Below are 24687 nucleotides of genomic sequence, written 5' to 3'. Positions count from 1 at the left end.
ATCGCCCGGCCTGTCAGCAATCATTATTGTCAGTTCCGTCAGGTATTTTGAGAAATTGTTTCTTGAGAATGCTACACACACTTTAAAAATAAAATCCCAGATATATCTTTGTCTCTCTCACACAGGCTTTTGAAATAGTCACCCATCCCTCTGCATAGCTGAAGTCATGGGCTTGTCAACCTTTTCTCTAAAATAAATCAAAATATCAAAGGACAGAAATGGAAAGAATGCAGCGGTAGAGGTTGGCTCTACTCGTGCATTTAGAGAAAAGCCTGTGTGGTCAATGTGATTTATGGCCAGCCTGTGGTGATCAAGTTAACCAGGGGTTTTCTTTGTTTCCTCATTTTTGTTTCTTTTCTTTTTGATTTTGTTGCTTTGAGACATGGTTTCTCTATGTAGACCAGTTGTCCTGAAATTCTTGATATAGTCCAGGCTGGCATCAAACTCATGGAGATCTGCCCCTGCCACCTCAGCGCTGGGAGGTGTTTGCTACCACCTGCAGCTCATCAGGCATTTTAACTTAAAACATCCAAGTCTGTACCATACACCGGCCACCCAGCCACCAACCTACGTCTAGCTATTACTTTAGATTTCTGATTAAATTTTCTTTCTTCTTTTTTCCTTTTTTTTTTTTTTTTTTTTTTTTTTTTTTTTNTCCTCTGTGTAGCTCTGTCGCTTTGTCTCTTCTGGATCTTCACTGTATAGACCAGGCTGGCCTTTGAACTCACAGAGATCCACCTGTCTCCGCCCTTCCTTCCCCAGTGCTAGGATTAAGGAGTGTGACACTATGGCCAGGATTAAAAACTTCTAATTGCACTCGGGAGGCAGAGGTAGGCGGATCTCTGTGAGTTCGAGGCCAGCCTGCTCTACAAGAGCTAGTTCCAGGACAGGCTCCAAAACCACAGAGAAACCCTGTCTCGGAAAAAAAAAAAAAAAAAAAAAAAAACTTCTAATTGATTTTCTTTCTCTCATTTGTTTTCTTCTTTTTTTTTTTTTTTAGAGACGACGTTTCTTATAGCTTACACTGGCCTCACAAGAAGCCAAAGCTAACCTCGGATTTCTGACCCTCCTGCACCTTCTTATGCTGGGATCAATTACAGTTGATACCACAATCATCATGTTATTATCATTTATCCCCAGCAATGCTTAAGCATGCGTGGGCAGCCCGTTTATGGCGGTTCTCCAGTTCCTGTCCTGGGCAGTCCTAGAAGCTGTGTTATTGTCATCCCCAAGGTTCCACAGCCTTCCTGTATGCTGTCTATCCAGCACTTTCTGAGCCTTCCTCTTTGCCTTATCCCGTGCACTCCTCCAAGCAGTGCTATCTTCGGGTATCTGCTGTCATTCATTCTCATAACATGACCCAAGTATCTCAAGCGCCACTGCCATATCCCATATCCTGTAGTTTAGTTTACTTCCGTCTGTAGATGGAAATGTTTCTTCTCCTCCTCCTCCTCCTCCTCCTCCTCCTCCTCCTCCTCCTCCTCCTCCTCCTTCTCCTCCTCCTCTTCTTCTCCTCCTCCTTCTGAATTTAGTCTGTTTTATTGAGACAACTGGTCTGGGTAATTCATCTCAGTTTTCTGATGTCCAAGTAGGAAACTAATAAGACTCCGATGCTGATCACAATTACAGAAGGTTCTACCATCCACAGAGCAGGGGAATCTGTGGGGCTACTTGAGTATCTATGAAGCACATCTGTAGGGTCTTTAGTGACTGGGAGGAGGATCACAAGGCTCTTGCTAGATATCCTGGCAGTGTTGTTTTCAAAATAAAACTCATATTTTCTTCTTCTTCTTCTTCTGGAAGCAGGACAGATTACCATGCAGGATGGCGTCCCAGCAGGCTGGCAGACCAATGCCCCACAGTGTAGGTATACCTGTCCACTAAGGACCTGCTCCTCCCTTACAGCATCCATAAAGCTGGAGGTAGGGATGCTGAAGCATTGATGATAAAAAGGAAACGAGGTTGGTGCCTTCTGAACAGCAATTCTCTTGGTCTGATAGTTGTCTCCTGCATATGGGCATCCAATCAAGAGGATGGGCCATTGTGGTTGATGAGAAGGCTTAGGGCCAGGTGTGACCCAAAATTGTTCTAGCAGTAACCTCCTAAAGGGGTCTATTCTGTGAAGGATGGAGACCTCAACGTAAAAAGGATCCTGGAGAAATTTCACCAGCGGGTAGTCATCAGCACCATGGTAAGAAGGAAAACTTGACAATCTGACGCTCCAGAGGGTGGGGCCCAGGCTGGGTCTTAGGAAGGGGTGGTCAGAGTGTCAGCACTTGCATGTTAATTGAGGATGTGTTGCTGAGAACGGAATAGCTGCAGCTGATTGGGAGCCTGAAGGTGCTGTCTCGAGTAATAGAGTCACTGCCCCAGGCTCTCACATCCTGAGTGGCCACTAGCTCATTTTCATACATGACCTGGTCTCCAGTGATCTGCCTTGTGGTCCCACAGGAAGTAAATGAAAAGTGGAACAGGACAAAGGTGAATGTTGCCATCACCGGATCGCATCCACTGTCACGCCTGAAGATCAAGTGTAGTGAACCCAGTGCAAGGGTGGCAAGGTCACGTTCCTAGACACAACGAAGAAGTGGCCCTCTCTGGTACACTGGGAGGTCATTGGGTTTCCATAGTAACAGGAGCCTGCCTCTTGCACTTCAGAGCTGTAGCAGCAGCCCAGCTGTTTACCATCTCCTAGAGAGAAGGGCCAGGGAGCACAGGACAGCCTTCCCTTTAGTGACACAGGATTTCACATGTCAGTACTCAGAGTATCTGGCCTAGAAGATCCAAAGGATACTTAAGCAGTCTCTTCCTTGCTCCTGCCATAAGTCCAGCTACATCCACCCCTGCACTCCAACTGCCATGACATAGTGGGAGCCCCTCAGAGTACCACTGTAGGTAGCTTCCAACACCAGAGAGCCATCCAGACCGTCCGTCACCCGTGTACCACAGTCTGAGTTATTCTTTAGCCTGTGCAGCAGCCTCCACCTCCAGGACTTGCTGCCTCCAGGCTGAGGTTCACAGTAAACTGGAAGCTCTGTAGCCCACAGTGGAGCACAGCTGACAACTCAAGTCACATGCTGCCCACTCAACGGAGGACAGAATGGGAAACACAGTAAGATGCCTGGCGGAAGCCACAGAGTGCAACTTAGAGCCTGCTTGACCATTCTTTCTCCTTCACTAGCCCACTGGAGAGGTTTCTTAACGTCATCATTGGGCACCCTATCTCGTCACGTGATATGTGATCCTCCTGAGGCATGCCATCTCAAACACATTCAGCTGCTGTCTATCTGGGAAGAAACCTCAGTTCAAAGGCGGGAATTATTTCAGGCGTCAAGAGGAAGATAGGGATAGCGAGGGCTGCATTCCAGGCACTAGGAAAGGTTTGGTCAGCAAGAGACCTAACAACAACAACAACATTACAAGTATATGAGACACATCTTGAGTTGTCTTCCTTACGACTCCAAAACCTGGACAATGAAACGCTCCTCAGAAAAGCATCTGGTACCACAATGCTAGCCCCTAATTGAATCTGGAAGATAGATAGATAAAGGTAGGTAGGTAGATAGATAGATAGATTAGTGGGATTACCACCATTGTTAAATCATTAGCTGTAAATTGTGTTTGCTGCCATCTGGGGGTTTCACAGAATCATTGCAAGTACCTTTTTCTTTCTGTTCTCTGCCCTTCTTCCCCAAAAAGTCTCACTAAGTATTTCAAGCTGGTTTCAGAAATCTCAGATTTCCTCTGGCCTCAGCCCCACGAGTTCTAGAAATTCTTTTAACAGTCACACTTTAATTAAATAAAGACTTCTGGGTGCTGAGTCAGTATTAGTGGCACAGTTATTAAGGTAGTTGTGGGGCTTCGAGTGTAGCTCATTGACACAGCAAACATTTACACAAGAGAGGTTGAGATACAATCCCCAGAACGTCAAGCAGTATAGAAGGATCCAGAAGTTATTGTGTCTCACTATGGGAATGTTTAAGACCCTTTCTGCTGGTAGTGGCACACACCTTTAATCCCAGCGGGAGGCAGAGGCAGGTGGATCTCTAAATTTGAGGCCAGCCTGGTCTACAGATTGAGTTCCAGGACAGCTAGAGTTACACAGAGACTCGCAGGGTTGAGGTGGAGATCCTTGTCCAGGATAATTTTATGTCGACACAACCTAAAGTCAATGGAGAGGAGAAAACCTCTATATCAAGAAAATGCCTCCGTAAGATAGTATTACATATGAGTCTGTAAGGCGTGTTCTTAACTAGCGATTGATGGGGAGGGGGCAGTCTATTGTGCATGGGCCCACTCCTGGGCTGGTGGTTCTAGGTTCTATAAGCAAGTAAAAGGAAGAAGCCAGGGGGCGCTAGCCAATGAGCAGTGACCCTTCATGGCCTCTGCATCAAGCTCCTCAGGCCCTGTTTGAGTTCCTGTCCTGACTTCCTTTCATTGTTGTTGCTGAGCTATGCATTTTTTCCCATTCTCCTTCCTTCCTCCTCCCTCTTTTTCTTAAAAAAGACACTGTTAAAACAAATGTGAAAATTTGGATGTGGACTAGATAATAATGTCAGGAAATAATTGAATGTTTTCTTGGATGTGCTAGATGTAAAGATGAAGGACGATGTCCTTATTCTCAGGAAACACAAGCTGACTTATTTGGGGGATGAATATAATTTATTTTTAAACTGTTTTGCAGCAAACCACAGATTGCCGTGTATAGCAGCACTGATGAATGGAGGCAGGAATGTCCTCACAATATGAGACAAATGCTGCTAAGATTCCCTCCCTGGGAGAGAGGGAAACACTGTGTACCTCTCTTCTTAAGGTCCCAACTGAAGAAGGTCCCACAAGGGTTCACATGTGGGACCCAATGAGTTTATTAGGCTTACTTATGGAGCAATGGAAGTGGGGTTAGGACAGGCACACTGGAAGGGTTAGGACAGTCGCACTGGAAGGGTTAGGACAGTCACACTGGGAGGGTTAGGACAGTTGCACTGGGAGGGTTAGGACAGTCACACTGGAAGGGCAGCACCCAGCAGGAATGATGGTTTCTATCCACACAGATAGAAAACCCTTTCCCCAGTTATCTCCTCTAATTCCTCTCCCGAGACCCGGAGGACACAGACAGTTATGGCAGAATTGCATTCAATTGTTTGGGAGAAGTGGTAGAATACTCAGATGAGGGTTCCAAGACTCTTCCCAAATCCTCCTCTCCCAGGGAAGGTAAGTCAACTGGCCTAGTTCTGATGGTCTTCTGCAGTAGGCCCAGGAAAAATCTTAAAGATGGTAGTCCTATACTCCACCATCCAAGATGGCATAGTGACGTTTTGTCCCAAAGAGCAAACAACCAAAACAAAACAAAACAAACAAACAGAAACACAAATCTCTGTAAACACGTGCAATAAAGCAAACAAATCAAAAGTGTTAATCCCCAGATCAAAGTAGTGGCTATATATTTTAGTGTGTTAGTGGGGGGGAAGGGTATGGGGGTGTAGGTGCATATGTGTCATAGCTCAACTGTGGAGGTCAGAGGACAATTTGCAGGAGTTGGTTCAGTCCTTTCACTATGTAATTTCTGAGCATTAAATTTGGGTCACCAGGCTTGGCAGCAAATACCTTAACCCCCTGAGCCATTTCACTGGCTCTGAACACACACACACACACACACACACACACACACACACAGTTTTTTTGAGACAGGGTCTCATATGTGCTGGGCAGGCTTCTAAATTACAGTAAAGAATGACCTACAGAGTTTTACAATTACTGGTATGTGGGTTTATGTGGTACTGGGGATCAATGAAGGACTTATGTATGCTAGGCAAGCACTCTGCAGAGTGAACTATAACCCAGCCCTATTTTTTTTGAACTTTTATCACTGTAGTTTTTCATTAAAACAAAACAAAAAAATGAGAAGTGGAATTTTTAAATACAATGTGAATACGGCATTTTATGTTTTAAGATCTTTCTTCTCTTTCTCTTTTCATTTTTGTTTTTTTCAAGACAGGGTTTTTCTCTCTAGCTTTGGAGCCTGTCCTGGAACTAGCTCTTCTAGACCAGGCTGGCCTCGAACTCACAGAGATCCTCCTGCCTCTGCCTTCCAAGTGCTGGGATTAAAGGTGTGTGCCACCACCGCCTGACTCATTTTTGGTTTTTCAAGACAGGGTTTCTCTGTGTAGCCCTGGCTCTCCTGGAACTCTTTCTGCAGACCTGGAGGCTAGTGTCAAATCTGGAGATCCACCTGTCTCTGCCTCCCAAGTGTTGGGTGTTTGTCTGGAATCTTCAGCTCACTGCTGCTTGCTCAGACCATCCTTCCCTCTCCAAACCCTGCCCTCTCAGAAAAACCACCAAGCTGTGGCTCCTTTTCTGAAACTGCAATGTCTCAAGTCACTACCCAAAGCTTATGATTGGGCACAAGCCCAGCTTGCGGAGGGTGTGTCATCACCCCTCCCCGCCTACAGGGTATTTAAGCTCCCTCTTTTAGATCGTTCATTCTCCTGTGCCTTCCCCCACTTCAGTCTCTGGGGGCTGGAGGACTCACCTAGATATTGCTTTGCTCAAATACACCTGATCTTTTACCTCTTTATTTGGCCTGATCTGGCTTACTGCATCAGGCAGAGAAATCTATTAACAACATACAGAAAACTTATCATTGGGATTAAAGATATATGCCATTACTTTCAGTTGCCTGCTTTTCTTTTTTTTAAATAAATTTTATTTTTATGTTACTTATGTGCATTGGTGTTTGTCTGCATGTATATCTGTATGAGGATGTCAGATGCCCTGGGCCTGGAGTCATAAACAACTATGAGTAGCCATGTGGATACTGGAAATTGAACCTGAGTGCTCTGGAAGAGCAACTGGTGCTCTTAACCACTGAGTCATCTCTCCAGCCCCACCCCTGCTTTTCTTATATGAATTCATTAAGGGAAAATTATTTTTTAAAAAACAATTTTTAGTGCATAAATAATATTTTTCTATTTTTTGAAGTATAAGTGCATTTATATGGAATGCTCGGAATAAGTAAATTGTTGTTTTGGATTATTCCTTTTATCTTTTGAGGTCATTATAATTTAATAACATCATTTCTCTCTTCCCATTCCCCCAACCAAACCATCACATATACCTGATGGGAGGAGGGTCATCTTTCTATCTGTTGTTTCATTGGTTAATTAATAAAGGAAACTGCTTGGCCTTTAATAGGACAGAAAATTAGGTAGGTGGAGTAAACAGAACAGAATGCTGGGAGAAAGAAGCCGAGTCAGGCAGTCACCATGATTCTCCCACTCCAGACAGACGCAGGTTAAGATCTTTCCTGGTAAGCCAGCTCGTGGTGCTACACAGAATATTAGAAATGGGTTAGATCAATATGTAAGAGCTAGCCAATAAGAGGTTAAAACTAATGGGCCAAGCAGTGTTTAAAAGAATACAGTTTCTGTGTAATTATTTCGGGTAAAGCTAGCCGGTGGCCAGGAGCGGCCCGCCGCTCCACACAACATATACCCCTTCATACTCTGTTTTAATTTCTTTATATTTATTTATTTGCTTTTGTTTTTTGAAACTGAGTTTCTCTGTAGCTTTGGAGCCTGTCCTGAAACTAGCTCTTGTAGATTAGGCTGGTCTTGAACTCATAGAGATCCGCCTGCCTCTGCCTCTAGAGTGCTGGAATTAAAGGTGTGTGCCACCACTGCCCAGCGTCTCTTTTAATTTCATTACGTCAGTGGGGCACACTGGTGTCACATTCCTTTGCTCCCAGCTCTCCAGAGACAGAGGCACGTGGATCTCTGTGAGTTCGAGGGCAGTCTGGTTTACATAGTGAGTTCCAGGACAGCCAAGGCTACATAGTGAGATCCTGTCTCAAAAAGAAAAATAAAAAAATTTCATGTCGTCTTTTTTCATTAATTTTTGTTATATAATGTATGTATAAACATATATATTCCTAAATACATAGGTATAATCTGTGCACTCTGTATGTTACTTGTATATGTGCTTTCAGGGCTGACCATCTGCTATTGGATAATTAGTATGCTCTTCTCTGAGGAAGACATTTTCTCCCATTCTCAGCATGTCTTGGTTGCTTGTAGTTCTTTGTATAGGACTGAGGCTTTTTGAGCCCCCCCCCCCAAAAAAAACCACTTTAGTTTGTCTACTGTTGTTATTCTTGTCCAGCTCATGTTTAGGCAATCGTGTTGCTGAGACTTACGGGTGTGGCTTCTGACATTCCTATGAGGCGCACACTCTGTATTCCTGTCACTTAAAAGAATCTTCCATCTTTCTCTTGCACAATAACCACTTAGCCTTAGGTTCAGAACTTATATTGTAGATGCATCAGTTGGGATTGGACTCCGCAACTGAATATTTATAGGTTGTGTCTTTTGGTAATGGTCTCTGTGGCAAAGAGTTTTCTTTCTTTTTTTTTTTAAGATTTTATTTATTTATTATGTATAGAAAGTCTGCCTCCATGTATGCCTGCAGGCCAGAGGGCGCCAGATCTCATTACAGATGATTGTGAGCCACCATGTGGTTGCTGGGAATTGAACTCAGGTCTTCTGGAGAACAGTCAGTGCTCTTAAACGCTGAGCCATCTCTCCAGCCCGAGAAGTTTTCGTGATGAGGGGTGAGGACCACACTTATCTGTGGGAAAACCCGCCCACTCGGTGGGATCTCCAAGATGTTAGGGATATTTTCTATTGCGAGCTCTCTGCCAACGCAAAATGATCCCAATCAAATCAAATCAGACCAGACTGAAAGATATCCAGGTTTAATTAGACACCTGCGCCCCCCCCAGCCCCGCCGTGGCTCCGAGGGGAACGGGAAGTCGCCAACGCAACCACCGGAGAGAAAAAGAAAAAAATAAAAAATAAACACGCGTTTATTGTCTGAGGAGCAGTTTAAATAAGAGTGTGGGAGTGGTCTTGACCTTCCTTGGGGAGGGGTCAAGGTTTAGCGGGCCACCTTGACCCCGGGGTCTAGGTTCCAGGGGCACTGGAGAGGGGCTTCCAAAGATGGAGGCCAGAGGCTGGGATTTACAATAAAGTCAAATGATTATAATGTAGTCAGCCGCTGTTTTTATTCCTATCTATAGACACGGAAACTGTGACACAGAGAATGCAATTTTCCCAGGTAACTCCTCTAGTGAGGAGAGAAGTCTGGATTCTAAACAACATCCATTCTGCGCTAAACCAGTTTTGCAGACAAGAAAAGGTGGTGACGTGCTAAGCTAAAACCCCGCGTCTTACAGGACCCGTGACAGCAAAAGTTAATACGGACTTGATTTGTTCTTTTCCCCAAGAAAAGAAAGAGCATTAGCCGAGACCACAGAACGCTTTAAATATTTTTATTTACTTGTTTTTATTATGTATACAGTATTCTTCCCGCAGGTCTCATTACAGAACGCTTTAATAGACTCCTTATCCCCTAAACACGCCAGGCATTTCACCGACTCTCCCCGCTGTTCCCTAAAATGGTCAGTTCGTCTGAACTGAACTGATTGGCAGTCAGGTTTCTACAGGGAGGAGCCCGACTCTGCAATTCGGGAATTAAATTCCAAGAAGCGCGGGAGAGCCCAGACCAATAGGCGGCATCTTTCCGGCTTCCCTCGGAAATCTGGACCGCGGCGTCATCGGTTCCGGGCCGTGATGATTGTTTACGTCTTGAGCCCGCCCCCTGGGATCGCTCTGCGCCTGCGCGCCTCTAAGAATCCGGGTGTCGTTCTCTAGCCTCGCCCATTGTCCCGGAAGTGAATACGCAAGCTCCTCCCACCCCTCAGCCGGCTGGGGCACAGCCATTTTAATTCATATCTGAGTGGGCGGTGGCGATTCCCGTGGCGGCTGCGGCTCTGCGAGGCAGGGGTAGTGTTGCTGGCTTTCGGGGGGTTTTTGTTAGCTTTATTTTTTCCTTTCTAGCTTCCCGTTGCCGGCCAGTGTGTCCGTTGTCGTCCCCCGAGGCCATGTCAGGCGACGCAGCCGCGGAGCAGGTGAGGAGCGGGAGCGGCGGGGCCTCGTGCCGACCTCTTTCTCGGGCCCTGTACCTGCGGAACCCCCCCCCCCCCCTGCCGGGTTCGCGTGAGCAAGAGCTCTGGCGGGCTGGGAGCACCCGTGGGGTCCCCCAGTCCTGGCTTCTCCGTGGCGTCCATATAAACAAGCATTTGACTCAGACAATAGCTTGAGGTTGCTTCGGCCGGGACGGTTGAGTTGAAACCATCTTGGCGTGTGTACTACCTGCCACGGCAAGATTTCCCACTTTTGCTTCCCGGTCTGCTGTCCCCAGAAATAGAAACGAAAGTATTCTGGAAAACTAGGCCCCCGAGAGAGCGAGGGTGAAAAAGCAGCGGTCCAGGAGCAGAGCATGGCTGTGCCGAGCTTTGGGGGGAAATCTGTGGATTTTCTCTCGCCCCCTTTTTTCCCTCTCGTCTAGGAACACTTTATTTTTGCTTTTGCGACTACGCAAACATTGCAGGATTTGAGAAATTGAAAACAGGGAAATGTGCTTTGGTAAGCACCAGCTGTTTGAATGGTAGATATGAGTGATAGTTACGTGTTTTAAAAACCAGATTTTTAGTGGTGGCGCACACCTTTAATCCCAGCACTTGGGAGGCAGAGGCAGGCGGATCTCTGAGTTCGAAGCCAGCCTGGTCTACAAAAGCTAGTTCCAGGACAGTCTCCAAAGCTACAAAGAAGCCCTGTCTCGAAAAATAAACAAACAAAAATCAGATATTTTGATATGAGGACCCCCCCCCTTTGCTGTCTTCATTTTATAGACAGAGTTTTACTGTATATCGCGACCTAGTGACAGTCTTGCTTTGCCTCTTCAGTGCTAGAATTGGCTGGGAATCCTCTGCGTCGGTTTTTTTTACTCTTTTATAGCCTGAATTTCGTAGGATAGTATTTGCCTATTATTGTAATAAAAAAAGAAACCTGATTTTACGAAAGAGGTGTTTTTAGATCTTGATCCTAGTGTTGTTTTTCAAGACAGGGCTTCTCTGTAGCTTTGGAGCCTGTCCTGGAACTAGCTCTTGCAGACCAGGTTGGCCTCGAACTCACAGAGATCCGCCTGCCTCTGTCTCCCAAGTGCTGGGCTTAAAAGGAGTAGGCCACCACTGCCTGGCTTCCCTGTTTATTTTTTAAAAGAAAGTTAGTCTTGCAAAGTCCTAAATTTTCTGTTGCTGTAGCAACGAAATACACATATTTTCTTTTTTTCAAGTCTCCAGTTTATAATGTGGAAACTATATGGAGGTTAATGGATGACAATAAATAAGACTGTTAGTTAATGAAGTGTGGGTAAGCTATAAATTACTTTCGGAAAGTGAGCAAAACTCAAGTTTGCTTGAGGGCCAAATTCATCCCTGAAATCTTGGCAGTACTTTTGCATTTTATCTAATACAATTTCTTTTGAACTCTTACCAAAACAGTTTCTTTACTCTTTTTCTGGGCTAGTTTTTTTTTGTTTTCTGAAAGTGAAGCAAATATTGGATGTGTCTGAAATTTATATAAAATTATAAAGACAAAAGTATTGTCATGATTTTGTTTATAGAACTGTGGGCTTTTTGGTTTGTGTTAATCCTGTTCCACCCCAGCAGATTAAACCCAGGGCCTGGTGCATTCAGGGAAGCCCTCAACTGCAGAGTTACAGCCTCAAACTTATAAAACTTTATCCTCCAACCCACTTGTATTTTGACTGTGTCACTATGTAGACAAGGCTGGCATGGAACTTGCTATGTAGATCAGGCTGACTTCAAATTAATGGAGATAACCTGGCTCTGCCTTGTTGAATGGTAGGATAAAGATGGTGCACCAGGCAGCCTTTTTTTTTTTTTTTTTTAATTTGGGAATACACTCTAACTCAGGCTGACCTTGAACTCACTTTAGTCCCTTTGCCTCAGAATTCTGAGTGCTGAGATTATATGTATGAGGCCACCACACCAGGCTTGTCTCCTTTGAATTTTATTGTACAGTTTACAGCAACAACAAAAAATGTTGAAGGAAAAATTCATGAGCACCTATTATAATTTTCATTGAACCCAGCAATGGTTACAGGTTTTGTCATACTTATGTATGTATTATATATGTGTGGGTATGTTTGTGAGTGTTTACACATGTATTTTTTGTATGTGATAGTTCTGTGGCTCGAATCAAGGATCTTGCTCATGCTAGGCAAACCCTCTACTACAGATGTATACCTCTAACCTTGACATTTTCTTTCTCCATCATATTTCTCTGAAAGTTGACATCACACTTCCATTCACACTATTTCAATATTCTCTTGTATAGTGACATTAATATGTTACATAACTACCATACCATTAACCCACTCAAAATCTAGTTATACCGTATCTGTTTTATTTTTTCAAGATAGGGTCTTGTACAAATTTGAGGACAGGCTGGCTTCAAACTCAATTTATAGCTGATGATGACCTTAACTTTTCACCTTAAATTAGGATCCTAGGTTCTCTCCAGTGCCTCTGGCTCAATAATGATGTACTTCTAACACGTAATCTATATTCAGATTTGTCGTTGCCCCAAGAATGTGATTTATAGGACTGGGAATGTTCACAGTTGGTAAAAGTGACTGTGTAGTCCAAGGCTCTGGAATCCAACTCAGGGTAGATCCTGAGCACTGCCTAAGCCAGGTTTTGTGGTGAAGATGTGTAATCCCAGTACTCAGGAGTTGAAGGGAGACCAGAGGATCAGAAGTTGAGTCATTGTTGGCGACATAGTTTAAAGGCAGCCTGGGCTATAAGAGACTTTGTCTCAAAACAACAGCAACAATAACAAAAACCCCAAACAAAACTTAAAAACTGACCAAACAAATCAAAATTTAAGTAAAACACTGAATCCTGTATTTATGAATTTGCTTATCTCGTAAACATTCTTCCTATTAGCCTGCACCTTCCTCACCTACGTTATCTGTTTGAAAAGAGTTATTTTATCATTTTCTGAGATTTTGTTTGGAGAGTTTTTGGTGGTGTCATTTAATAGATCTTTTACTCTTGGAGAATTTATAGGTCTATTCTCAGTCTTGATAATTTTGAAGTTAAATATCTTGCATAAAGTAGAATACATTAGCCGGATGGTGGTGGTGCACTCCTTTAATCCCAGTACCCTGGAGGCAGAGGCAGGCAGATTTCTGGCCAGCCTGGTCTACACAATGAGTTCTAGAACAACCAGGACTATTACACAGAGAAACTTAACCACGTCTTTAATAAATACATACGTAGGAGGGTGTGTATGTGCATCAGTGGTCTTGGTGGAAGTCAGAAGGCAATCTTTAAAAGTCAAAGTCAGTTCTCACCTATCCTGTAGATCCTGGAGAGTGAACTAAAGCTTATTGGCAGGCACCATTATCTTGTTGGTCCCCAAAGCACTTTTTTGATGTTTGAGACAGGTAACTACTCTGTGTAACTGCCTTGGCTGTCCTGGAACTTAGTCTGTAGACCATGCTGGCCTAGAACTCAGATTTTGCCTGTTTCTTGCCTCCTACATGTTGGAACTAAAAGTATGCAACATCATCTTCTGACCCTGGCTTTTAATTTTTTAAGTGTATGAGTGGTTTGCTTGGCACCCAAGAAGGTCAGAAGGGGTCTTTGATCTGGAAATGGAGTTACAGTTTTAAGTTGCTGTCTGGGTGATGGAAACTAAACCTGTCCTTTGCAAAAGCAGTAAATAAGTCAGTCAGGCTCCATACCACTGAGTCATACTCCACCCCCTCCCCCAATGGCTTTTATACGTTGAGTGGTACTTTTCAAGCAAGCAGCAAAAGAAATATTATATGTGACGTATTTATCACAGAGCTGCTTTTTTCCTTCCTCTGCCTTCATTGCTTTGAAGTAAATCTCAGTTGCTTTAGCTAATGTAGTAATTAAATTATACTTTAAAAGTACGAGAGGATTTAAAATGTGAATTGGCTGCACAGTTCTTGACTGTTTGAGACAATGGCCAGTTTAAATCTGGAGAAAGTAAGAATGCTTTCTGTTTTTTTTTTTTTTTTTTTTTTTAAATGTATCTATCATCTTTTTTTTAATATTTATTTATTTATTATGTATACATATTCTGCCTGTGTGTATGCCTGAAGGCCAGAAGAGGGCACCAGATCCCATTACAGATGGTTGTGAGCCACCATGTGGTTGCTGGGAATTGAACTCAGGACCTTTGGAAGAGCAGACAATCTCTTAACCTCTGAGCCATCTCTCCAGCCCTGCTTTCTGTTCTTGTAAGAGGCTCACAAGCACCTATAACTTGAGCTTCAGGGGATCTGATGCTCTCTTTTGGCCTTCTTAGGTACTTGTCCACATCTCACGCACATAACTGAAAATGAAATCTTTTTTGTTTTGTTTTATTTTTTTGAGACAGGGTTTTTCTGTTCTCTGAAGCTTTGGAGCCTGTCCTGGAATTAGACCAGGAGGCCTTGAACTCACAGAGATCCGCCTGCCTCTGCTGGGATTAAAGGTGTGTGCCACCACAGCCTGGCAAAAAATGAAATCTTTTAAAAAAAATGATCCTTAAGTATTGGTAAGAAAGCCTAAACAGAACTGAAAACTATTAAGAGACAATCATGTTGGCACACAATAGTGACCCCAGCATTCAAAAGACTGAAGTAGGAGGATCTTGGGTAGAGTCTAGTCTGAACTATATATAGCAAGTCTTGCTCAGAAACAAAGAAAAAATAAGAAAAGCATCCTTTTGTAGTTATTTTGTGGATTTTATTTTCTTTTGTTTTTTGAGACAGGTTTTCTCTGTAGCTTTTTTTTGGAGCCTGTCCTGGAACTTGCTCCGTAGACTAGGCTAGCCTTGAACTCACAGAGATCCACCTGTCTCTGCCTCCTGAGTACTGAAATTAAAGGCGTGAGCCACCACCACCAAGTCAACCAAATAATTTAAAAGTCAAGGTAGATTGGGAAGAAAGCAGGATAACCAAATATGTTGGACAATGTCTTTTTTAACCCAATTATTTTTATGTGTTTAATAAAATTTCTCTGCTATAGCCTTTTCTATGTTCTCTTCTGTTTTAAATTATATTTAATATAAGACAATTTTGAGTAAGTAAATAGGTTTGATTTTAATATTTCTTGGGAAAAATGGACTTCCTTCTCTTTATTTGGCAAGAATTGTTCCTAAGGGTACTAGATCTGTCCTTTTGTTTGGATTTTTTTTTTCTTTTGAAAGGAATTGTTAGAGATTGTATTTGTTGAGCATTAGGTTGTTTCTGGTCATAAAAAAGAATGTATATCTCAGGTGGAATGGCAAAGTCTATTCATGTGTTTGTATCTGTTCATTACTATTGCCAAAAACTGTTCATGGTTTTAAACTTTTCCACCATATCCCATATCTGCATTTCTCTTTAAACAAAATCCAATTGCAAATCTGGGTCATTTTGTTTTGACTGTTGGCAATAGTATGAAAAGAGATCTAAAAAAGGATTCAAATCAGTAAGGATTTTTATTTATTTAGTGGTAGAGTGCCTTTATAATCTAGGCTGGCTTGGAATTCATGAGCATTGAGTACTGGGATTCTAAGTGTATACTAACTTACCCAGCTATTTAAACTATTGATAGATAATTTAATTCTGTAAATATTGAATGAAATTAGAATCACAAAAACTATGTTCTCTATTCTTTTTTTTTTTAATGTACCACTTAATCTAGTGAGCCAATATCTTGGCTACTTTTGGATGAGCCTTGTTGGTCAAATTCTAAAGGTTGTTTTTTGTATTTGTGTTTTCCTTCCCTTTTTTGTTTTGTTTTGTTTTCTGAGAGAGGGTTTCACTGTAGTTTTAGAGCCTGGCCTGGAACTACTTCTTGTAGACCAAGCTGGCCTCGAACTCACAAAGATCCACCTGCCTCTGCCTCCCTAGTGCTAGGATTAAAGGCGTGCCTATTTTTATTTATATTTACTTTTTTTTGAGGTAGGGTCTCACTATGTATTCCTGATTAGTATGGAACTCACTATATAGAAATAGGCTCACCTCAAAGTCTATAGAGATCTACTTGCCTCTGTCTCCCAAGTGCTGGGATTGAAAGTGTACACTACCCTGTTGGGCCTATTTTTATTTTTAGAAGAAGGTTTCCGAGAGAAAAAACTTATATACTATATGCAGTGTTCTTAGTATTTTAGCAAAAAATTAAGTTAGGATCATTTGGGTTTGGTACCAACTTACATTTCATGGATACATGATATTTGGAAAATGTATTTAGAATAGATAGACTTAGATAATAGTCATGTTTCATTGTATTCTTTTTTTAAATATTTATCTATTTGCTTGCTATGTATACAATAGTCTATCTGTGTGTATGCCTGCAGGCCAGAAGAGGGCGCCAGACCTTATTACAGATGGTTGTGAGCCACCATGTGGTTGCTGGGAATTGAACTCAGGACCTTTGGAAGAGCAGGCAATGCTCTTAACCACTGAGCCATCTCTCCAGCCCCTCATTGTATTCTTGAAGTGATTTTTTGTTGTGTCAAACAACAAAATTGTACAAGTGATCATACTTAAACTATGTTACAGCCTGGAGTTATTTATAGCCTGTAAGTTCATTGGTCTAAGTTAATGGCAGAATCCTATTAATCTGCTGCTCTAAGAGGCACATTGAACAAACAATGTAAAATAAAAATAAAGTGCAAGAGGAAGTGGTGCAGTGAAGAGCATTGCTGTGAGAGCATGGTAGGGTTCTTCCCTGGTATGCATAGGGCATTAAATTTCCCAGGTTGGAAATCAAAAACAAGTGGGGAAAGGAAGAAAGTAGAAAGAAAGGAGCTGCATTCCTCGCCTAATGGGGGCATACTAGTTGGTTTATTTGGTGTTTTCCATGGTGTTGGGCATGGACTCCAGGGCTTCAAAACATGTTAGTCAAAATGCATTTTGCTTTATTTGTGAGACATGATCTTACTCTGTAACCTAGGTTACCTCGGAGCTCACTATGTAGTTTAGGCTGACCACAAACTCAAGGCTGTTCTGCCTCACTCAGTCTCATAAGTGCTTTGTTATAGGCATAAGCCACCATACCTGAATAATATTGTTATATAGTAAACTGTTTTGAGAGATTCTGGCTATATGGTGAAGCTGCTTGGAAACTTTTCATCTTGTGTCAGCTTCCTGAGCAAGACAGGGTTTAACTCTGTAGTCCCAACAGACTTGGAACTCACAGAGGTCTACCTGCCTCTGCCTTTCTAGTGTTCGAATCAAAGGAATGCAACATATCTTACTGTTTTGTTTGTTCAAGACAGGGTCTCACTTTGTAGCTCTGGCTGGCCTGGAACTCATCACATAGACCTCAAACTCAGTGACCCACCTTCTGCCACCTGAGCATGTGCCACCATGCCTGGCTACACCTTACTTTTTAAGTTGTTCATCCTTTTGCCCCACACCCTACCCCAGCCAGACTGCCCCAAGTGCTGGGGTTAAAGGCATGCGCTGCTGCCACTGGCACGTTTTAAGTTTTTTATCACTGAAAAATAATGAGTATGTGTTATTCTATGTTGTATATTTTGATTAAAAACATATTGTAGTGCTGGAGAGATGGCTCAGAGGTTAAGAGCATTGACTGCTTTTCCAGAGGTCCTGAGTTCAATTCCTAGCAACCACATGGTGGCTCACAACCATATGTAATGAGATCTAGTGTCCTCTTCTAGCCTGTAGGCATACATGCAGCCTAACACTATATATGTAATAAATATTTTTTAAATGTATATATTTTATTGTTATATATGTGTGTGTGTATATAGAGAGAGAGGGAGGGAGGGAGGGGGAGGGGGGAGATCTGAGAGTGAGTGAGTGGGGCTGGTGGTTAAGAGCACTGTCAGTTCTTCCAGAGACCCAGGTTCAATTCCCAGTAGCCATGTGGCAGCTTATAACTGCCTGTAACTCCAGTTTCAGGGGATACAATACCTTCAAACAGACATACATGCAGACAACATAAATGCACATGAACTAAAAATAAATTAATTAAAAATATTTTGTAACTATTTAAGGAACAACCCAGTTATTATAAAGTGTTATGTACTGTGTGTAATTATATGTGTTAGACCTTTGTTTACACTAGCCAGCATCACTTCCAACACCAGTAATGCATTGAAATTGGTGGTCAAGATGTCACTAATCAGCCCTGGAAGTGGTGGCGCACGCCATTAATCCCAGCACCTGGAGGGCAGAGGCAAGGGTTGCTTGAGTTCTGGCCTACAGAGTGAGTTCCAGGATAGCCAGGACTACATAGAAACCCTGTCTCAACCCTCCCCTCCCCCCCAAAAAAATAAGTCACTAAACTTAAATGTGGTGGAATTTTTCAACACCATTATAGTTCTATTTGGTATGTGGCATACCACATTGACTAAAATATATTGACTAAGATGTATCGTTTACTGCTTCTCATAGTAGAGTTTAGGACCCATTTTTGTCACAATTATTTAGGTCCTTTATGAAAATAATAGATGTCGGAGCTGGAGATATGGCTCAGAGGTTAAGAGCACTGACTGCTCTTCCACAGGTCCTGACTTTTTAATTCCCAGCAACCACATGGTGGCTCACAACCATCTATAATGAGATCTGGTGCCCTCTTCTGGCCTGCAGGGGTGTATATGCAGACAGAATACTGTATATATAATAAATAAATAAATCTTAAAAAAAGAAAAGAAAATAATAGATGTCTGCCATAATTTCAGGTTGCTGTTTCTGATTCTGTTAGTGAACTGAGAATCTTCATTTAAAACACTTACTAAAAAAGAAAATAACATGTACTTGGTGAATTTAAAAAAATGAAAGATAAACCTCAGAATTATGAGTTAGAGAGATGGCTCAGAGGTTAAGAGCACTAGCTGCCTTTCCAGAGGTCCTGAGTTCAATCCCAGCAACCACAGGGTAACTCATAACCATCTACAATGAGACCTGGTGCCCTCTTCTGGCCTGCAAGCATACATGTAGGCAGAACACTGTATAATCAATCAATCAATCTTTAAAACTGAAAACTTTAGTTCTATAGGATCCAATGTCCTCATCTTGCCTCTGTGGGCACTGCCCCAGACATACATGCAGGGGAAATAATCTATACACATAAAAAAAAATCTAAGGAATTAAAGAATACTTATATTTTACTTGAGATCTGAGGCTCAAGCTTGCTGGACAAATGGTCTATTGTTGAGTCAGAATACCCATATCTCTTCTTACAAAAGAAATTTTTATTTTGTTTTATGTATATGAATGTTTTGTCTGCATGTAGATTGGTGCCGTGCCTGTGCCTGGTACCTCAGGAGGTCTGAAGGCATAGGCTTGATCCCCTGAAACTGGAGTGAAGAAATGATTGGGAGCCACCATGTGAATGCTGGGAACTGAACCCAGGTCTTCTGGAAGAGCAGCTGGGGCTGGTCATCTCTCCAGCCCCTCAGCTAGATGCTTTAAAAGATCATCCAAATGTGCAACCATTGGTTAGGGAATGCAGCTCTGTAGTAGAGTTCTTGAACAGCGAGCACAATGCCTAAGTTTGATTACCCTTTGCACAAAATAGGCACAGCCCTCTTTTTTTTTTTTATAAAGTACATTTCCAAAACATAGATATTGATGTTTAAGGTGTTTTCTTTGTGCTGAGTTTGAACACAGAACCTTACAAGAACTGGCAAGTGCTCTGCCACTCCCTCTTCTGAAGTATTCTGGGAACCTTGCCAGGAAGGTGATGTAGATGACCAATTTAAAAACAACATTCGCTGGGCAGTGGTGGCGCACGCCTTTAATCCCAGCACTCGGGAGTCAGAGGCAGGCGGATCTCTGTGAGTTGAGACCAGCCTGGTTTACACGACAGGCTCCAAAGCCACAGAGAAACCCTGTCTCGAAAACCCCAAAAAAAAAAAAAAAAAAAAAAAAAACTCAACATTCAACAGTCACTTATTCTTAACCACTTTGACCAATCTTGAGTCTGATAATTGACTGCCACTTACTGTAAACAAGCTTTTCTGACAAAACCTGCCAGCAGTACTAATATATGGACATAAACATAATTATTTAGAAGGCATTTTGGCAGGTACATCATGGCCACGTAACAAAATAATTGTAGCTTCCTCACTAAGGCCTGTGACCTTGTCACAGTCTTTTTAACCAGATTTATATTAACATGTCTCCTTTTTTCCATATCTTAGGAAACTTGAGGGTTTTTTTTTTCTATAGTAGGACAGAAGACAGAAATGTAGCTCTTAGCTGGGTGGTGGCAAAACAAGAAAAACAAAAACCACAACTTTTTTCTTACTGTATTTTGCTGATTGTGCTTTAGCTTGTTTCTCTGTTCTAGAATATAATTTCTGGAAATCACTAATTGGATTTGAAATTTGGTCAAATTCACCTCAGTTTTTTTTTTTTCCCAAGTGTGTTTCATAGATGACTTTGTAAGTCTCATATCGAATTAAGTTTTGAGGCACACACTGTCTGGTTGTCTTTTTCTAATTTTAAGATTAGCTGATGCTAGGTGATGGTGACTTGTGCCTTTAATCCCAGCACTTGGAGGTGGATCTCTGAGTTCAAGGCCACCTAGAGAAACCTTGTTTCAAAAAAAAAAAAAGTAGCTTTTAACTTTGGCTACCTATGGGCTCATAACTGAAGAAAAGATTTTTGTTGTGGGATTTGAATGTGGCCATAACTAGTAAGCAGGGCATGTACTTGTAACCATTTTGGATAGCTTTCATTGTGACTGGTGTGTTTGTTTGACTGCCCTGAATTGTTTATTGGATGTGAATTTCACAAGCATCGCTGTTACTGTTAGTGCTGGAGCTGGAGAGTGTGTGAGCTTGTGGAACTTGGCCACAATTTTTGCTCCTGCTGATTGTCAGCCAATAAATCTCCCTGTGCTGGTTTTCTGATTGCTTAGTGTCAGGATTTCTACTGATAACCTTTCTTTATGGAAGGGACTGATGAGGATAATCTCAAAGAATTTACATGTGGAATCTTCACTAACCTAGTAATTCAAGACACTCAAGGCCCTGCAGTAGCATCTAGCTCGCCCCTCAGCAACAGACCTGAAATCTTTTACCTTCTGTTGTTAATACAGTTGAGAATTATCTATATAGATTACTTTACAAACATTTCACTTCATCATCGGACAGAGGAAAGTAGAGTTGCAGCTGTTCCTACAGTTGCTTGTGTATAAAATTTTCAGGCTTTAATGAAATTATCTTTTTCTTTTTTAAACTAATCTGAGCATTTTCTTTTAACATTTTATTTATCTGCCTCCCCCCCTCCCCCCAAGCTGTGTGTGTATATGCTGGTGCCTATGGAAGCCAGAAAAGGTAGTCAGATCATCTGAAACTGGAGTTATAGATATTCATGAGGTGCCCGTTGTGGGTGTTACCCAAATTTTGGTGCTTTCATAGAGCAGTAAACACTAAATCACTGTGCTGAGCCATCATCTCTCCTGTCTAGCATCTCAGCCCAAAGTCTTTTGTTTGTTTGTTTGCTACTGGCACTGGAGATTTTGTTGAATTATCAGATCTTTATTTCCCATCTTGCCATAGGAGTGCTGGTATTATAATTTCTGGCCTTATGTGGGTTCTGAAAATCTGACCTCAGCTCCTCAAAACTTGCTCAGCACTGAACTGTCTACTCAATCTCCCCAGCCCTTTCTTGTATTATTAATATAGACCAGAACCTAGAGTAATAGTGTTAGCTATAATAGCTACATCACCTGTGGCTTTGACATAAATAATCAGAATAGCTTGCATTGAACTGGCCACTAGAACATTTTTGATGTACTCATTATATCTTACAATATATAACTTTGGTTTTATCTGGATGTGGTGGTACACCCCTATACACTCCAGGAGTTTGAGCCCAGTTTGGGCTATAAAATTGAGATTTGTTAAAAGGATAGCTTATTCTATTTAATGTGTGTGTGTGTTGCTAGGATTAAGTTTGGTCAGAAAAATTGATTTAAAACGTCTTACCCTGCATCTCAGACTAATCTCAAACTCATAGCAATCCTCTTACCATAGTTTTCTTAGTATCTACATTGCATATGTTGACCAAATATTGATGCTCTATTTTATATATTTTATAGTATATGATTGTTAATTTGAGGGGTTAATTTTCTGTTGAGCAGATCTGGAGCTCTAGGTAGTTCTCATACTGTTAGGTGCTTCAAATAGTTCTCACAGCACAAAATTAATCATCCTTACACTTAGTTACTTTTCTGTTGCTGTGACCAAACATCATGAACAAGATAACTTGAAAAATAAAGTTTAAGCCGGACAGTGGTGAAGCATAGTGGTGCACACCTTTGCTCCCAACACTTGGGATGCAGAGGCAGGAGGATCTCTGAGTTTGAGGACAACCAGGGCTATACAGATAAGCCCTGTCTTGAAAAACCAAAAGAAAAAAAAAAAGAAAGTTTAGTGGACTTTACGTTCAGGGTGTTAAGAGTCCAAAGCAGATGTTTGGTGGCAGGAACATTTGAGAACTCACGTCTTGATCCACAAATGGGAAGCAGAGAGAGTACACTGAAATCTAAAAGCCTACCTCCATCAAGGCTCCACTGCCTAATCCTTACCAAACAGGTTCACCATCTGGGGACCAGGTCTTCAAACATGTGCCTCTGGGGCCATTCTCAATCAAATCACCACACGGAGTTTTAAAAAAATTGCAACAGATAACCTTGGCAGTGTTTTTTTGGTTTTGCTTGTTTGTTCATTTATGTGTGTGTTTTGTTTGTTTGTTTTATCAACAGTCATTTTTCCTTGAAAGGGCATAGATCTTAGTACTGGGGGATAAAAGGATTATCCTAATTTTTAGTAACAAATTTAGTATATTATTGGGTTTATTGTGTACATGAACTATGCTACTGAAAGGCTAAAAGAAGTCCATATCTTGCTTGTTACATTTAATTTTTTATTTATGTATATGGGTGGGTGCTTTATGGACGTCAGGGCAACTTGGAAGAGTCACTTTCTCCACTACGAGGGTCCTGATGATCTAACTCAGGCCATCAGTTGACTGTTTTCGTCTACTCTTTTGTGTAGTAGTATAAGTTACTAGAAATGATGTTCAGTATCAGTTATTCATATTAAATTTTGGTAGTATTTCTTCCTACTTCCCCTCACCTCACTGAGGATGTCAGTGTTAATTATAGAACATTTTATTTCTATCCCATGGGATACATTTTATTTCTTTTGAGTAAAAAGTTATTTGCCCCTTTTTATTGACTGGACTTTATGCTAGTAAGCTTAGTGGCTACTACTGACCTTTCATCTGTCTCTGTTTGTCTGTCTCTCTCTGTCACACACACACTTTGGAGACAGGGTTGAAAACTTAAGATACATCTCAGAATATTGTCTATTAGCTCTTTTGTGTGTATGTACACTAAAGATTGGACCCCCCAAACAAAGCCTTGCAAATGCTAAACATGCACTTTTACCATGAACAATATTTTAAGCCCTTGTGGTGTGTGTGTGTGTTTTAACGATTCTTTGGTAAACAAAAAGTGAGAATTTGGTTTTATCTTGATAAAATTGATTTCAGTTATTACATTTGCCAGAAATTCACCATTCTGATATAAAATGTTACTTTTATTATTTAGTGTATTTTTATGCATTGATGTTTTGAGCTGTATTGATTTTTACCATTACCAAATTTTAGATGCTTTAATATGTGGGTGTGCTAGTAGTCATTTTTATGAGCTTTTCTTCCTTAGTTCTTTACACTAATCATAAAACTCCTGTATTTATTAGTAAGGGGTAATTTTAAGTTAGATTGCTACAGTCTTAGAACATGTTCAAGCCAGTGGGGCGGCTCATACCTGTAATCCTCGTGCTTTGGAGGCTGAGACAGGAGGTTCACCAGTATTGAAATCCAGCCTGACTACATAATGAGACCCTGATTCAAAAAAAAAAAAAAAATAAAAACAAAAACAAAAAATAATTATTCCTAAATAAATTCATATCTTTCAGTGGTTAAAGGTAATTTATTTCTACAAAAAGAGTTTACATTTCCCAGGCAATTTTATTCTAAAGAGCTGACTTTTAGAACTTTCCTTAGATGGGTGCTTGACTGAATTGATCCTTAATAACTCATCTATAAAACTGGTGGTTCCAGGTATGGTGGCACATGCTTTTTAAACCAATACTTTAGTCCTGGCAGAGACAGGTGGCCTCTGAGTTCAAAGCCAGACTAGTCTGTCTGTCTGTCTGTCTGTCTGTCTGTCTATCTATCTATCTATCTATCTATCTATATATATATATATATATATATAGTGAGTTCCAGAACATTAGTTACATAGTGAGCCCCTTTCTAAAAACAGGAGTGGTGATGGTTAAGAGGAGTATGATAATGGCAAATACCTGTGATCGCAGACCTTAGGATGTTGAGGCAGGTAGTGTTGGAGAGAGGGGTAAAACTTATTTAGTGTGTCAGTATTTGTAAATATCCTTTGAGTATCACTTTTCATTCTGATATGCAGGAATATTCTAAACAATTTTGGAAGTTAATACTTGTGTTTACGCTGTTGGTACTAGGTGCTGCTTTTTTTCTTTCAGTTTTTAAATATCTTTAGTTTTTCTATGTGTATGACTGTTTTGCCTGCATGTAAGTATGTGCACAATGTATGTACCTTGTGCCTGTTGAGGACAGAACATGGGAACCAGAGTTACAGACTGTGGTGAGCTGTTATTTATGTGCCAGGAACTGAACCCGGGTCCTCTGGAAGGATAGCAAGTGTTCTTAACTGCTAAGATATCACTCTAG

The 24687-nt window shown here is 41.5% G+C and overlaps 1 protein-coding gene and 1 pseudogene across 1 annotated transcript in view; one reads left to right on the top strand and one right to left on the bottom strand.

Annotated features, from left to right (window-relative positions):
- Positions 1-1559: 1559 nt before the first annotated feature.
- LOC126504721 (zona pellucida sperm-binding protein 4-like) lies at positions 1560-3164 on the bottom strand (annotated as a pseudogene).
- A 6577-nt stretch (positions 3165-9741) lies between these two features.
- Positions 9742-24687, top strand: part of Cstf3 (cleavage stimulation factor subunit 3) — an 87908-nt gene continuing 72962 nt past the window's right edge. Inside the window, exon 1 of the mRNA XM_050146945.1 lies at positions 9742-9964. Coding sequence (XP_050002902.1) covers positions 9938-9964 — 27 coding nt within the window. The 5' untranslated portion in view covers positions 9742-9937. The remainder of the gene's footprint in view (positions 9965-24687) is intronic.

Source organism: Alexandromys fortis, unplaced genomic scaffold (assembly GCF_014885135.2).
Source record: "Alexandromys fortis isolate MF-2015 unplaced genomic scaffold, M_Fortis_MF-2015_v1.1 scaffold_12, whole genome shotgun sequence".
NCBI classification, from domain to species: domain Eukaryota; kingdom Metazoa; phylum Chordata; class Mammalia; order Rodentia; family Cricetidae; genus Alexandromys; species Alexandromys fortis.
This window is presented reverse-complemented; position numbering and strand designations above follow the sequence as displayed.